Here is a 15,048-nt window from a genome sequence, read left to right as displayed (position 1 = left end):
CCATCAGCAGGGAGAAGTCCAGGAGCAGCTTAAAGAACCCGGAGGGGACACAACACACAAAACATGGTGACTCGATAACCATCAAACTTGCCTTTCTGGCAGCATTCCTCTTTAAAATCCGTGAGTCATTTCTGCGTTACAGGCCTATGGATTTAGGGAAGCATAGCTTAAAATAGCCCACGGCAGACGCTGGGAACGGCGCACCAGGGGCTCATTACGGATATAGAGGCCACGGGTGCCTGTGTGAGCGGGGGGCTCGGCGGTCAGTCCCCTCCAAGTGTAAATTCCCCTCGGTCGTGCCCTTGCAGAACACCTGGCACGGGGCTGGACTACCGCCGCGGGGCTGTGCCTGCCACGTCTGGGCCGCGACACCTCGGCCTCATCCCTGCGGCGCGGACCTTCCTCCTCGGGGAGCGATCGCCAGTCGTAACCCCGAGCATCCGAGCATCCGAGCATCCCGCGGCGGGCGGGGCTCCCCGGGCCGGGCCCCCGGCACCGCCCGGGCGGGGCGGGGCGTTCCCGGGCGCCGCTTCCGCCTGTGCCGGGCGGGCGGGCGGCGCGGCGGGGGCAGCAGCAGGATGCTGAGCCCACGGGAGCGCGGCGCCGACCTGGCCCGCTTCTACACCGTGACGGAGCCGCGCCGCCACCCCCGCGGCCACACCGTCTACAAGGTCACGGCGCGGGTGAGTCGGCGGGCGCCGCCCCGCCCCCCCCCCCCGCGCCCCCCCGCGCCCGGCCCGCCCCGCATTGGGGCTGTGAAGCCGCCGCTGGGTGCGGAACAGCGCCCGCGGCTGCCGTGCCCGGCCGCGACGTGGAAGCCCCTGTGAGGGGCACGGGTGGGAGTGGAGGAAGGGAGGGTGGGTAGGTGGAACACGGCGGCCTCTCCCGAGCCGAGCTCCGGTCGCCTCCTGCAACTTGTAGCCTCGCAGCGTTGTAATGGCCTCAGACGCGCTCTGCTGTTAACTCTCAATTTCCTGGCTGTGCGTTGCAGGGCATGCGAGAGTAGCTTAAAAACAAACAGCTCCTTCTCTTTTCCTCCCGTTCTTCCGCCCCAGATCTCGTTGCAGTGGGATTGCCCAGCGTTCCTGGCAGCCTCGCAGCGCAGCGCGCTCGGGAGGAGCCGGCAGGGAGCGGGGTGCGGGGGCTCTGCACGCCCCCGCCGGCAGCGCGGAGCTGCCTGAGCCGCACATGGAGGCTGAGCCTGCCCAGGAGGATCCAGCCAGGGTGTAGAGCCCTCTGGGTCAGTCAGGCCTAGCACGAGAAGCAGGAAAGCTGCTGCAGATGTTGGGAGAGCTGCTGTGGTGCTGCCTTTGATGAAAGCTCCGTCTGTTCTGCTAGGGAAATTCCTTGCTTTCTTGCTTCCTTTTCTACTTTCCTATTAAACCAAAAAAGGAAAGCGAGTAAGTAAATATGTGGAGATAGGTTCAGGAGGAGTGGCAGTTTAGCTCACAGGTGTGGTGGGGTATATTGAGAGCATCAGAAAGTGTCACAGAGAGGCAGAGTGTCTTTAAATGACCCGTGATCTCGTAGTTACTGCAGCTGTAGATATCCTGCCTGTGATGATAAACGTATGCTTATAAGTACCCTCTTAATTCAAAGAATACAGCATTCTGTATATGTATAGAGATTGTAATGTCAGATTGCTAGCCTATGATAAGTTTGTATGACTTGTAAAATTAAAAATTAAAAAAAAATATTTTTTTGTCATCTATCTATCTTTCTCTCTCTCTCTCTCTTTCTCACTCTCACTCTCTCCAAGTTCACCAAACACAAATAGGGGACAAATATATTTAAACTGTTCTTTTTAGTCCAATATAATTTAGTATTTGTGAAGAGAAAAAAAGAGTTGCTTTTTCCTATGGTGCTGCAATTTAAAAAGCCTTTCCTGAAACAGATGCAGAGGGGAAAACGGTGCCGTCACACCTTTCTGCAGTTGTTCCAGATGGCCCAAGTGTGTGTGGGTACTGAAAAGCTGTATCAGTGAAATAAGGACTAATAGGAATGAGCCAAGACTTCTACTACTTATTTTGCTTTGGTGCTTTGTTCTTATTGTCTAAAGCCAGTTAAATTTCTCTCTGATGTTTCTGTAGAATTTTTTAAAATCAAGGTGTGGCTAACTGGCTGGGATGTCGTTCTCTCTCCTTGTCCCATAAGCTGTGGGGGCTCTGATGCCTTTTCAGCCAAGGCAGTGTAGAATCAGGTGGTGTACTTGATTTAGCACAGAGCAAGGAGCTGATCAGTCTATGAGCTGTCCAAATTCAACTGACCTAACCAGAGATCATTAGTTCTTTACAATGTTTTGATAGCTAAAATCAAATTCAAATCAGTTTTTCAAAGTGAAAAATTAGTTCCATTTTTTTTGCAGTAAAGGATGCTTTGGACTCACAAATGCAGAAATATAAATAACTTTTGTTTCAGCAGGGCTCTGGTAATCTGTTGTGTAGTACTTGAAGTGAGGATTTGGGAATTGAATAAAATGATTTTAAAAGGATTCAGTGTACATACCAGGTACCCTTTCTGTTTTTTTTCCTCCTATTCCTCCCTTGTGCTCCTGCAGTGATCTGGCTCCATGGTTGATATCACAGCACTCCAGCTGTATTTGCTGAGCATCAGCTCAGTAACTTTGGGGGACCGCCAGGAAAAAAGTGAGGTGGACCTTCCTGCTGTGTTGAATATCATTCTGGCTGAGATCTAGGGTAGTCAGTATGTGTTAGTGGAGATCTGTGGTTCCTTAGTGCAGTACGTGAGTGAATCCTCGTGAAATAAAGGAAATTCATGTTTCAATGTAATGTGGATAAATAATCATGGATAAGAAAGCACTTGTTTAGTGTGTCCTAAATATCTGGCCCAAGGCGTCTGAGACCCAAGAGACTGCTACCCATGCAGCCTTTTCTGAGTGCTAAGAGGGGGTCTGTCATCATTATTGCAGCTTTTTTCTTAAAAGTTTTGTTTGTATAGCAGAGAATATGTATTTTATTTACTTGCAAGCTGTAACATAATTGTAAATTCAGACAAGATTAAATGAATATTGGCTTTTTAATACCCATTTCAATGTACTGAGAAATATAGATCTTAGCAAGTTGTGATATGAGGAGTGTTCTTTAATGATACATGAAAATATAGGCCACTAATAAAAGTTTAGAGAATTTGGAAGATTACAATTATTAATGATAATTAAAATTCTAATGAGTTATGTTGGACATCTGCAGGTCAGATGAAGAATGGTATAATCGGAAATACTTTTCTCGATGTTGAGGATCCTTGTAGGATCTCTGTTTTCAGTGTCTAGTGCAGTAATTACACATTACTTAGCTCATTGGTGGGTATCCTAATGATATTTTTGAAAATAGGTTAAAGTTGCTCATGTTACAGTTTTGCAGAAGGAACTGACTGCACTGATCCTTGTTGGAAGGATTAAAAAAAGTACCTGGAATGTTTAGGGGGTTGGGATCATCTTTGCCAGGTCTCTAGGTTGACTATAGGTTGGATGGAAAGGGCAAACCTCTTCTGAGATTGACCTTCAGAAAAGGATATGAAGAGCAAAGTAGGACAACACATAAATTATTACATACTGACTTCAAGTTGGCATGGCTGGGAGGTATAGAAGGCGGTGTAACATAAGAACAAGTGTGAAACAGGGCCTCTGGGTTTTATTCCAGATTCTTACTAACTGGCTGGGTAATTACTCATCTCTCTGGGTCTCCTTCTGCCCATCTGGTAACTTACCTAGCTGCCAAAACTGTTGCAAGGCTTTAACTAAAGGTGAACTGCAAAGCAAAGCAGTTGGTGTCTGCCCTTTGGTGTTCTCTGTGATGTGTAGCCATGCCTGTGATATTTTCTTCCCCCAGCTCTACAGACTCCTTGCATCAAGTATGCCAGCTATTAGAAAAGGAGGTTAGAATTATTTCACAAATTGTACTTATAAACTGCCTGGTAGTGAATGAAAGAGCAACAGCCACCAAGGTTAACATTTGGTGAAGTTGCCAAATGTTAGATTACTCAAGAGTGAGGAAAAGTTGAGAAAGGCTTTACCAATGTAGACTACGCTGGAAGAAGAGGACTTTGGTGTGCAAGGTGAGAGAAAGAACATAGAGCTGTGAAGGAAAATGTTTCAGGTCTTTTGGGAGATTGCTAGAGAAGAAAACGCTTCTCTTTTCCATCTTGTCTCTTCCAAAATGTGTGAGAGATGAGTGGCTGGGTTGTAGTAAACGGATGGTATAAAATCTGTGAGGCTTTGGCAAGGATTCTTGCAAAACAAAGGGAGGAAGAGAGCTAAGTTTGTGGGAAATGTAAGAGGTATGCTGTTGTCACTTAGCAAGAGGAAAGTGTGGATTCAGTGGCTTCCATCTCAGAGCAACAGCTGCGTGGTGCTTGCGGTACAGCGGGATGGTGTGTGAGTCTCTGGGGTGCAAAGTACTGTGGGCTCCCTGCGCTTCCTTACACACATCACCTCTTCAGGGCATCAATTATTCCGGGGTGTGTCGCTGAGGACAGCCCCAGTTGGATTAAGAATGCCCTATTTTGCTTTAGGTAACAATAGACTAATTATTTTGTTAAACAGCTTTGGCTCTTATGATGAAGGATATACTGACTTGCACAAGGTAATTGCAGTTATGAATTAAAGATGTGTCTGTTTGGTTTGTGTGTTTGTGGGGATATGCTCTTTCTGCTGTTTATAAGACCAGTACAAAACTTGGATAACAAAGGCTTTTGTGATCAATATTTATTTAAAGAAAAGAGAAAAATCTTGATGAAATACTGGCTTCATTATGGTGTGCAGCCAAGCCTGATTTTCACTGCAATTTTCCCCTGGACAAAGTCATTTATAATTAATTAGGCCAAGATATTTTAAGGAGAAGCAAATACGCAAGGATAGTCAGATGTGTCTGCACTCTGGTGATTGTAAGTAAACTGGAAATACTGTCTTACTAAATACAAATCTTCACATTCTCAGTGAGGTTGTTTGCAGCTTATATTAAGCCAAGTAGCCTTAGTGAGCTCTTCTTATTGGGACTAATGTGGCCCTAATATGAATTAATAGGAAGAGACTGGAAAGTTGATAGGAGATGTGTTCTACGTAGCTTTGTTTTGAGAGATGCCTTTTGTGCCATTCTGCCTAGAATGTACGTCTGTCTTTATGTGTGGTCACAACTGACTGCTGCTGAAATCCTTCACTGTGTTGTCTTTGGGTATTAGACTTCTCTAAAACTAAATTAAAACTTTCTGAGTGCACAGGACCTTGCAGCTGTTTCCCTTTTTCCAGATTTTTCTCTTGAGCAACAAATCATTTTATTAATCTTTAACTTCCAAACTGAAAATCCAAGGACTTATGTAGTGTCATTTTTGTTTTGCTTTTCAGATTGTTTCAAGAAAAAATCCTGAGGATGTCCAGGAGGTAACAGTTTAAACTTGTGCAAGTGTCTTTATGTATCTCACTATGCCTTTTGAAGCATCTTTGATGTAATTTAGTAGTTTCTGTGTGTTTTGTCATTCTAGTTGAGCTAACAATTTTCATATGTTTCCATTTGTCTTTAGCTTTCATAGTTAAAAACAGTAGCTAGTGTAACATGATGCATTTCATCCCTCAGTGATGAATGGTGACTTGAAATAAAGTCTTAGGGAGTAAAGTGTCTTTTGATGACAAAACTGCTTTGATAACTTTACAAGCTCTTTTCTCGGGACTGGAATTGGCAAATTGATGGTTACTTAACTCCTACTGGTAAAATTAGAGATCAGTCCACAATTCAAGTCTTAGGTCTCAGTTGTAGGTACTCTTTTCCTCTTTAACCAACACTTCACTGAAGAGCCTACACCATTACTGTCTGTTAGTGAAGAGGGAGAATGGAGGAGTCTAGGAGTTGTTGAGAGAGATTAGACTCTAAGTCTTCTATATTATGCCTGTCTCTCTGAGGCTCCTTTAGTATTTTCCAGTGATATACTTCGACAAAACTTTAAAATTGCATATTCTTTGCCTCTTCTGAAGAATCTATGAATAAGGGTCTGCTCTATTCTTGTGCCTCTTGAATACCTCAAAAGTCTGTCACAGGAGTCATTTATTGAGAGAGAAAAGTACACCACGTGTATGTGTGTTGTAGTTTTCTTTTTAAGTAAGAAACCTTCCCCCGCCCTTTGATTTTTTTTCTGGACTAATGACTTGACATGGTTACTAATATACTATGTACCTGCAAAATCTTCCCTCAATAGCGCAGTCTTATGGCTTTTCAGACATCATGTTACACATGCATATGTTCAGTTTCTGGTGCAGTCTCTTACTACAGTTGAGGAGAGCCTGCATAGTTGATGAAAGAAGAGCTCATAACTGAATTCATTGCATCTCTGTGTGGTCAAACATGAGTTTCTGATTAGTGGCTTGGCAGAGGTGAGAATTGGCTAATACGTCTAAAACCCCCTTACTGCATCTGAAATCTTGATAATCAGGCAAGCATGAGCATTTGTGCTTTTTGCATTTTTTTTTTTTTTTAATCTCTAGGAGATTAAGATAACCTGTCAGAATCAGAGATGATCACGGATCTAGTTTAGAACTGCATTACTGTAGTTTGTAGCTTGATGTTCACCTTTTCCAGGGAGGCTCCTGAATTGAACCTGTCCATGAGCACATTCTGCCATTACCTTAATCTTCATTTGTGAGGAAAAGCACTTTATAAGAGCTGTTGATGAGTCCCTTCAGAAAAATATATTGTAAGTGTCTTTCAGCTAGAGTATTGCATGAATATGTGTTAAGTAGTTTTGACACAACAGCAAACTATCTTTTAGTTGTTTCTTTGATTTGTGACTGTAGGTTACCCATGCAGAGTTTTACATGCTCTAGACAATAAGAGGACATAAATATGAGATGAACTTCTTGATAGTTGCCCTTTCCCACCTGGAATTGTACCATATCAATTCTTCTGCATGTGATAGCATGCTAGGTGTGGGGTGATTTTTTTATAAGCATTATCTGAAAATAGTTGGTTATTACAAGGAATATCTCAGATGGTAGTTGCCATAAGGGAGAATTGTAGTCAGTAGACACCCTCATACGTAGAGAGCTTTTCTGTTACATGGCTTCTTACAGTAAAAAAAGAACTGTGGGCAGCCTTTGAAAGAAAAAGAATATGTCCCTAACCTGCTCCCACTGAAAATAAATTTATCTCAGTTTTCCAGAACTCTCAGTGAGGAATTCAGTGGGAAATTTTGTGCACAGGACCACCCCATTGCTTTAGGATCTGTCTCGTGCAACCCGCTTCCCACATCTGTGTAGGACCACTTGCCTGACTTCTCCAGGTGTCTCTTAATGCCACTGCTGTGATGTTAGTACATTCCTTACATATGTTCAGCTGCTTATAAAGCTGTGTGCTGTGACCTCAACTCCACTTGCCAGTTTTCTGTCATGTCTTTTGGCTGTCCTTTGGGATACAAGTCTTTACTACAGCACCTCTCCCATTGCAGACAGCTAGAATTCAGTGTAATCCCAGCTGGGATGTTGGGTTGTTGAGGCAGGAAGGAAGAAAACATTTTGAGGGCTTCCCTCTGGAAAGAATGAAGGAAATCAACATGATGTTTTGTGTGGGGATAGTAGATACAGAAAGGCCTAACTTTAATGTCCTTGCTTCTGGGGACTGATAGTGGCAATGTGGTGTGTAAGACAATTACATCTAGGGTAGTCCTGTGGGTTCTTTTCCTTTTCATTTAGGAAAAAGGCTTATTCATTGTGGAACAGATGAGTTGCCTGAGTTAATAGAGATCTACTGGCTCTCGCCATGACAAACACCTTATTTCATTACAAGTCCAACATATGTTTTATTATATACTTGCTGTGCTTCATTGGGCCTCAAAGTACAGTGTGTCCTTCCTCCAAATCCAATTTCTAATGAGAATGTTAGAATGGGAACTTTGCTAACTTTGCTGGGCCACATGCATGCAAAAGCATGTTTTCCATGAGCCTTCTGAAAGGTTTTAGGATAACCTTGATTGCTTTTGCTATGCAAGTTACTTAGGGATATTTATTTTTTTCCTCTTGACTATTGAGTGATCACTTGTAGCAATGAAAAATTATGCTTTTTTAGTGGAATGAAATCTCATGCTCTTATTTTCTGGCAGCTTTTCATGTTGTTTCCAAGTACTGACAATGCAGTAACTTAATGTTTAAAGAATTCACCATCTTGAGCAGTTTTGTGTTCTATATGCACATGGATCAAGAAGTGCTAATCATCCACTCTCTGGCTATTAGATTAGGTACAAGTATAGCTTTGAAAAATGATAATTTCTAATAGCAAACTTGAGATTCCTCACTTGTGTGTTACACTTCAGTGAGTACCAGCTGTAATTAAGTCATGAAAATGTGTGCCAATAAGGGAGTCTGAATAGGACTACTGGTCCCATTATAGCTAAATTTGTAAGGTGGGTAGAGTGTTGCCACACTAAAGCTTTGCATATCCACTGTTAACAATCCTCTTACCTTATGTCTGCATTGTTCTGTAGGTAGGACTTGAATATGTTGAAACTTAGAAGGCCTCTGATTGCAGTATTAAAAAAAAAAAACAAAAATGCTCTAAATCGAAACCTTTTGCTTAGCTCTAAATCTGGTTTGCTTGAAATAAATTAAACTTTTTCAATTATGATTGCTCATGAGAAGGCAACCTGTTAAATCATTCAGAAATATGTGGAACATTTAAAGCTGTGGTTAGCTATATTAAGTTAATTGAGACATTTAACTGGTGCAACTGTGGAATTAACTGCTGAATGCATGCACTCTCTCCCCTTGTATTTTTCCCTTCTATTCTACTTTAATCACTTTACATTAGTGTTGAGGTTTATTGTGATGGCTTAGTGAGTCTGACCAAAAATGAGGTCAGGATGTAAAAAAATCTTTGTTAATATCTTTTCATCCTGATAACAAATCCAGTAGCAGTCAAGCGTAAATTTTATTGTTTACTTCTTTCATTGGTTTGATTTTCCTACTGGGTTCTCCTTTTTTGAATGGAAAGAATGGGATGGAAGAGGATAAGGTAGATACCTGACTGTGAGATGACTACTTTTTGGAAAGGATAAATCAGGAATAGCTGGTATAATGAGCCAATGATGTCTTTATATTCCTAAAATGGAGGTTTTGTCTAGATTATAAAAGGAAAATACTCTTTGGTTTTTTTGTGTTATTACAGAAAAACATTTAAGACGGGGGCTCGCATTTAGATGTGATCAACACTTTGCACACACAATGTAGGAGCTGTTTTGTAGTTCTGGATGCTTAATGTACCTAAAATTCCCTTGCTTGTATTGATTTCTCTTCCCCGTTTTTCTCTTTTGCTGTTGTGTCTTTTCCTCACACCTGCAGCTGCACCAGGCACACTGTGCTGTTGAATGTTGGATAGTGCAAGACTCCTGTTCAGCATTTTTTCCTCTCTTACTGGTTCCCTGTGTAGGTCTGGGTCTCAGAGTGACTGAAGCAGTGCTGCCTTTACCCTCCTTCTAGCTTTTACTTAATTTATTTCTATGCACTGTAGCATTAGCCAAAATGCAGGTTGAGAGTAGGTAACAACCATTTTAAAATGCTTGTTACAGTTGGCAGTTCAGATTGTATATTTTTATTAAACAAATTTGCTGGAGTTAGTGGTCTGATGTGATTAAGCCAGTGGATTTGTGGTGTGATGTAAAATGAACAATGAACCCCACTAATACTTCTCTCTGGTTTCTCTGCTTCAGATAGTCGTTTGGAAGAGATACAGTGACTTTAAGAAACTGCACAGAGATCTTTGGCAAATTCATAAAAACCTATGCAGACACACAGAACTCTTTCCACCTTTTGCCAAAGCAATAGTATTTGGTAAGCATAATTTCCTCCTGACCTGCTGAAATTCTTTGATAACTCAGTATCTATAAATACATTTTGTTTTGTATCTGGATGGAAAATTTTCGTTGTGCTTTTACTACTCAGCTTATAGGTGTGCTGGTATCATAACTTGATGCTTTATATTTCTTTTGTACTGTAGAAGAGTTTATGTCCTCGTCTTCATGTTAGACACAGTAGCTGAGATATTTATTGATGTTTATGTTCTGTGTCTTTACAGCATACATTCCATTCCCTGTTTTCAGGAGCATAAAGTCTATATTAGCTTTGTGAACAGCACTTGAAGAGCAAACAAGATATTTTACGTATGAGCTGATTTTTAGTGATGAGCTGTATTAATGTATTAAATGGTTTTTACAGAAAAAAAAATAGGAATTTGATTACAATTGTCAGTTTTATCTAGCTAGGCTTTTGAGATCAGTTTTACGTATTTCACTAAAGCAAGAGAATTGTGATTCTACAGGAGAAACAAGTGACACAATGGAATTAGCTCTTTTAAGTCTTAACTTCATTCTTCATTGTCATAACTTCATTGTGTATGTCCTCATGAATGAACTATAGGTAGACTTCCAGTGAAGTGGTGTGACTATATAGAATTCCACCTATCACACCTTTTTTAGCAATTGTTGTGTTTATAAAATCAGTTTTTGTTTTTTAATGTGTTCTTTGGGTTCAGCACAAATTGTGCTCTTTTTTGTGTAAATATGTTGCACGGTATCCACTGGATTTTTAGGTGTTTTCAACAATTTTTAGTGTGTTCAGCATGTTTGGCATCTTTTTTGCATGCATCTCCGCAGACTGTTCCTGAGATATTTCTCAGGCATTGCTGACTGTTGCTTTTTGTGTGCTTTTACCACTTCTTTTTGAGCCTTTTTCCCAAGAATTTTGAAGCTGTTTTTTTAAAGTGTCCAGCAAGTGTTTGACATTTGTTTACTTGCATCTGTCATGTACATTTGGTTTGGTTTAGGATGAGCATTTTGGTTTCTAAAGTGCTTTTGGGGTTATTAAGGCATTTCTGTGGCACTTACTAGTTGTCTAGTTGTTTAAGTGTATTTTGCATTTTTAAGCACCCAGTCTGTAGTGTTTGTAGTGTGTTGGTGTTTCTTTTTCTTTTTTTTTTTTTTTTTTTTGCATAGCTGTGAGCATCTAGCATGTTGGGTGTTTTTTGGTTAAGCATCTACCATCTACTCACCTATTTGGCAAGGTTTTTGGTGTGAATTCTTTGCTCTTTTGGCAACATATTTGGTCCCTAAAGCATTGCTGCTGCATTTTTATGTGGGATTATTTTGCTGGATCCAGCATTTCTTAGGTGTAGTTTTTTCTTTTTCATGCATATACTGCAGGTTGTTAAGCAGTTTTTAGCATTTTTTTAGTGACCCCTGCATGTTTTACCTTTTTTTTGGCACATACCTACTGTGTGCTTTGTAAGCGTTTCAGAGGTATTTCTAACTCTGTGGAATGGTTTTAGTGGTGCTTTTTAGTTTGTTGGGTTTTGGGAGCTGTTTTTTGATAGGTTTTTTTTTTAGAGTCCAACATGAGTTTGGATTTTCTTTGTGTGCATATACCAGAGAGAATTATTGGGAATTTTAACAGCTTTTAAGTATCCAATGTGTTTGGTATTTTATTGGGATGAATCTACCACATTGTATTTTTGTTGTGGTTTTTGTCAGGATTTTTGGCTTCTAAGGCATTTTTGTTGGACTTGTTGGTTTGTCAAGGGTTTTTGGGGTTACTAAGGCATTTCCATGGAGTTTACAAGTTGATTTGGGGTTACTTTTCTCATAAGCATCCAGCCTGTGTTGTTTTTGTATGAACCTTGCATGATGTTTAGTGTCCAGCATGTTCAGTGATTTTTGTCACTGTATGTGCTCTCTTTCTTGGCAAGGTTTCCACTGTGGATTTGGATTGTTTTTAGATGTGGTGTTGGTCCCTAGGGCATGGCTGTGGTGTTATTTCTGTCCAGGATTTCTTTAGTGGTTTTCTTTCGCATACATACACAGTATGATTTTCCAGTGTGTTATTTTATGAGTTATCCAGTGGGATTTTATGAGTTATCCAGTATATTTGCTGGACTTTTTAAGCATAAATTCGCCATGTGCAATTTACCATTGAGCATTTTAATGGTTATCTTTGAACATTTTTGTGATTTTTTTTTTTTTTTTTAGCATGTGTCTACAAGATCCTCTTTTTTTTTTTTTTTTCTTTTTATTGTGCTTTTTGGCAAGCATTTAAGTTTCTGAAGTTTTTTTTTTTTGGGGCAGGCTTATCAGAGCCTAGGGAATTTTGCGGTTATTAAAGCCTTTTAATGGTGTTTACAAGTTGGTTTAGTTTGATGGTTGTTTTGTTTTGTTTTGTTTTTTTAATCAGCATTCAGATTGTGTTTATGGTTTCTCTGTGCATCTTGTATGGGGTTTAATGTCCAGGATGTTTGGCATTTTTTAAAGTGATTCTGCCATATGCTCCTGTTTCTGGTCTGGGTTTTCTATGCATTTTTTGGTGTGGGTTTTGGTTCTTACAGTGTTGTTCCAATATGTTTGGCATTACTGCAGTGGTATTTTGGGTGTCCAATATGTTTGGCATCTTTTGGGATGAATTTCTGATGTGCTTTTTTTTTTTTTTTGGCTAAGCTTTTTGCACTTTTAAAAAAGTGTTTTTTGTTTTTTAGGCATTGCTGCAGTGTTGCTTTCCATTGCCATGTGTTTCAAATATGTTTTGGTGGTTTTTTAAACATGCAGCACACTTCAGCATGGATTTACTTTTTTTTTCCTTTTACATCCTGATACCACATCCTTTTTTTTTTTTTTTTCCCCTCCCTATATGTTTAGCATTTTTAGTGTTGAACTTATTTGGCTTTTTTTGCCACACCTGTAGTGCATGCTTTATGTGTACTTGCAGTTTCCATGTGTTGTGTCTGGTTTTTGTATTTATTGCCATACATGTTTTTGCATGGTTTGGATGTGTTGTGTACATTTTAGCACCCAGACAGTATTTGGTGTTTTTTGGTGCATATCTAGTGCTGATTTTTATAGGTTTTCTTTGTGTGGCATTTTTTAGCAGTGTTGGGCAGTCATCTAGAGTCTATTTTCACTAATTTTCTGTGTGTCTCAGATTGGTATGTTTTAGGCATTTGTTGGCCTGCATGTATGAAGCTGAATTCTAATGCGGATTTTGTGGTTCTCTGCACAGAGCTGTTTGAAATGCCTGACTTTAATTGTATTTCATCAAATCAAAAATCAGCCAAATTGTACCCAAGTTTTATGTAATTTTATTTTTGCTTGTTTATGAAGCTGGAAGTGCTCTGAAAGTTTTGGTGCTGTGTGAGAGCATGGGCAATAATGGTTAACTAAAGCATGTAGTATTAGTTTCATTCTGAGATTATTTTAAATCTGATTTATAGAGTAGAGTTCTCACTGGACAAATTATTTAAAAAAGCTAGTATTTCCAAAGCATAATTTAATTTCAGGTATATGTGATAGCTGTTCATAGGGAAGAAAAACGGGATAAAAGAAAATCAGGGTGGAAGAGAATATAGGTGTCTAATATCTTACATAATTTAAAATTGCTATAAATGCAAATTAACTTTTTACATTAGCTATGTAAGCAAGGGAAGAATTGAGTGAAATCCCTTCTGAAAAACATCCTTCTATTGTATTTAGTGAACAAAAGTGATTGAAATGTACAGTGTGAGAGAAGGAAATCCACAGAAACATTCGATGCAGTTATTTATTAAAAAGTTCTTTGAAATGAAAACTAAACTAAAACAAACCCCACTACATTTAAATGAAACTGAGACACAGAAGAATACAGAAAAGTGGAGGTAATGTTTAAAAAAAAATAAAATTATTTTTAAAAAAACCAAATTTTAAATGATTGATACATAGCTGAAAGGAGCAGCCCTACTGACTCTCCAATTTAAGAATTATTTTTGTATTTACAACGTAAAATTTTACTGTGTATCTTTCCATCACAATTCTACACATGGTAACTGCCATAAGATTTGTTTTTATTTAAAATAAAAATCCCAATATTTTTTTGTACTAGAGGAAGAATACCATCTTAGTAGATAACAAGGTTTTGACAAACTTGTTTTCAGTTTCATTCTGTTAGTGATGACCTGCAAGGCCAGTCTCTCTCAAGATCTTTTGTTTCCTTGCTGCTTTGATGGACCATTTCTGCAGTGTTGCTTCCCTGTGGTGATGTTACAATTGTTGCAGCTTTTAGACTAGTTTCTAATTAAACTTGTGAGTGGAATCGCTGTCAACTGGTGGAGTTTTTGGTTTTGTTGTTATTGTTATTTTTTTTTTTTTGGATACCTGTGCTTTAAATAATGTATGTACCTATTGTTTAAAGAGAGTGCAGTTTGCAAAATGCGCAATGGTGGTTCTCACAATTGAACTTAGTTGTAGTAGAAGTGTTAAACCTGAGGAGCCTCTCCAGTTCAGTTCATTCAGAGTTTCAGGAGATGGTGTGGAGAACTGAGATGTATTCAAAAACAAATGTGTCATGCTGTGCTTCCATATTTTGTGCATCTAAAGGCTTGCCACAGAGTGTGTGTATTTTAATGCTGTTGCAGTACAGCTGCAGAAAACTTGCTATGGATGGGAAAAAGAAATCATCTGACTTCCTCTGTGCTTCACTTGAGCAATTTCCACTTGTTTTATAGGAAAACCTCAGTGAACTTGATCATGGAAATCTAAGATGCCCTAACATATCCAGCTGCTAAAATTATGATATCTATATCTGGGATATGATTAATGTCCTCTCCTAATATGCATCAATGTCATTTTCTTCAGTACTTTCAAATTACGTTGTTGTTGTTGTTGTTGTTGGACACTTGTAAGTATTTCCATATGTTGACCACACATGGCATTTTACCAAAATATGGGTAAATCCGCATGAGTTGTATCTAGCAACTGCAGAAATGCATTCTAGTATAAAAATTATTACACTCCCCTACCCACCAAAAAAGAAACAGAACGCCCCCAGATGTTGATAACTTGCTAGCAGTGAGTCAGAAAGATTATTTTCATTATAAAGCTCACATAAGGATGCTCTTTGTATTTGAAGGCACTGAATGAAGTAGCATATTTTTGAATTTGGTGTTGTATACAGTAGGAAGTCTTGTGAGAAACTAACTGAAACATGAACACACACTTTGCTGGGTGTTTAGTTCAGGTCTGCTCCACAAAATTAGTTGTGGA

At 39.6% G+C, this 15,048-nt stretch overlaps 1 protein-coding gene across 3 annotated transcripts in view; it reads left to right on the top strand.

Annotated features, from left to right (window-relative positions):
- The first annotated feature begins 552 nt into the window (after positions 1-552).
- RPS6KC1 (ribosomal protein S6 kinase C1) overlaps positions 553-15,048 on the top strand; it is an 86,075-nt gene continuing 71,579 nt past the window's right edge. The window contains exons 1-3 of one of the 3 annotated variants that reach the window (XM_014252960.2): positions 553-683; positions 5,360-5,395; positions 9,703-9,823. In XM_014252960.2, the coding sequence (XP_014108435.2) occupies positions 579-683; positions 5,360-5,395; positions 9,703-9,823 (262 nt within the window). In that variant the 5' untranslated portion in view covers positions 553-578. The remainder of the gene's footprint in view (positions 684-5,359; positions 5,396-9,702; positions 9,824-15,048) is intronic. The other 2 variants (XM_014252961.2, XM_014252962.2) reach the window with 2 other exon arrangements.

This window comes from Pseudopodoces humilis, chromosome 3, assembly GCF_049639895.1.
Source record: "Pseudopodoces humilis isolate 2021_Gansu_Grassland_sample_001 chromosome 3, ASM4963989v1, whole genome shotgun sequence".
In the NCBI taxonomy this organism is placed as follows: Eukaryota; Metazoa; Chordata; class Aves; order Passeriformes; family Paridae; genus Pseudopodoces; species Pseudopodoces humilis.
Note: the sequence above shows the minus strand (reverse complement) of the source record. Positions and strands in the feature narration are given on the sequence as shown.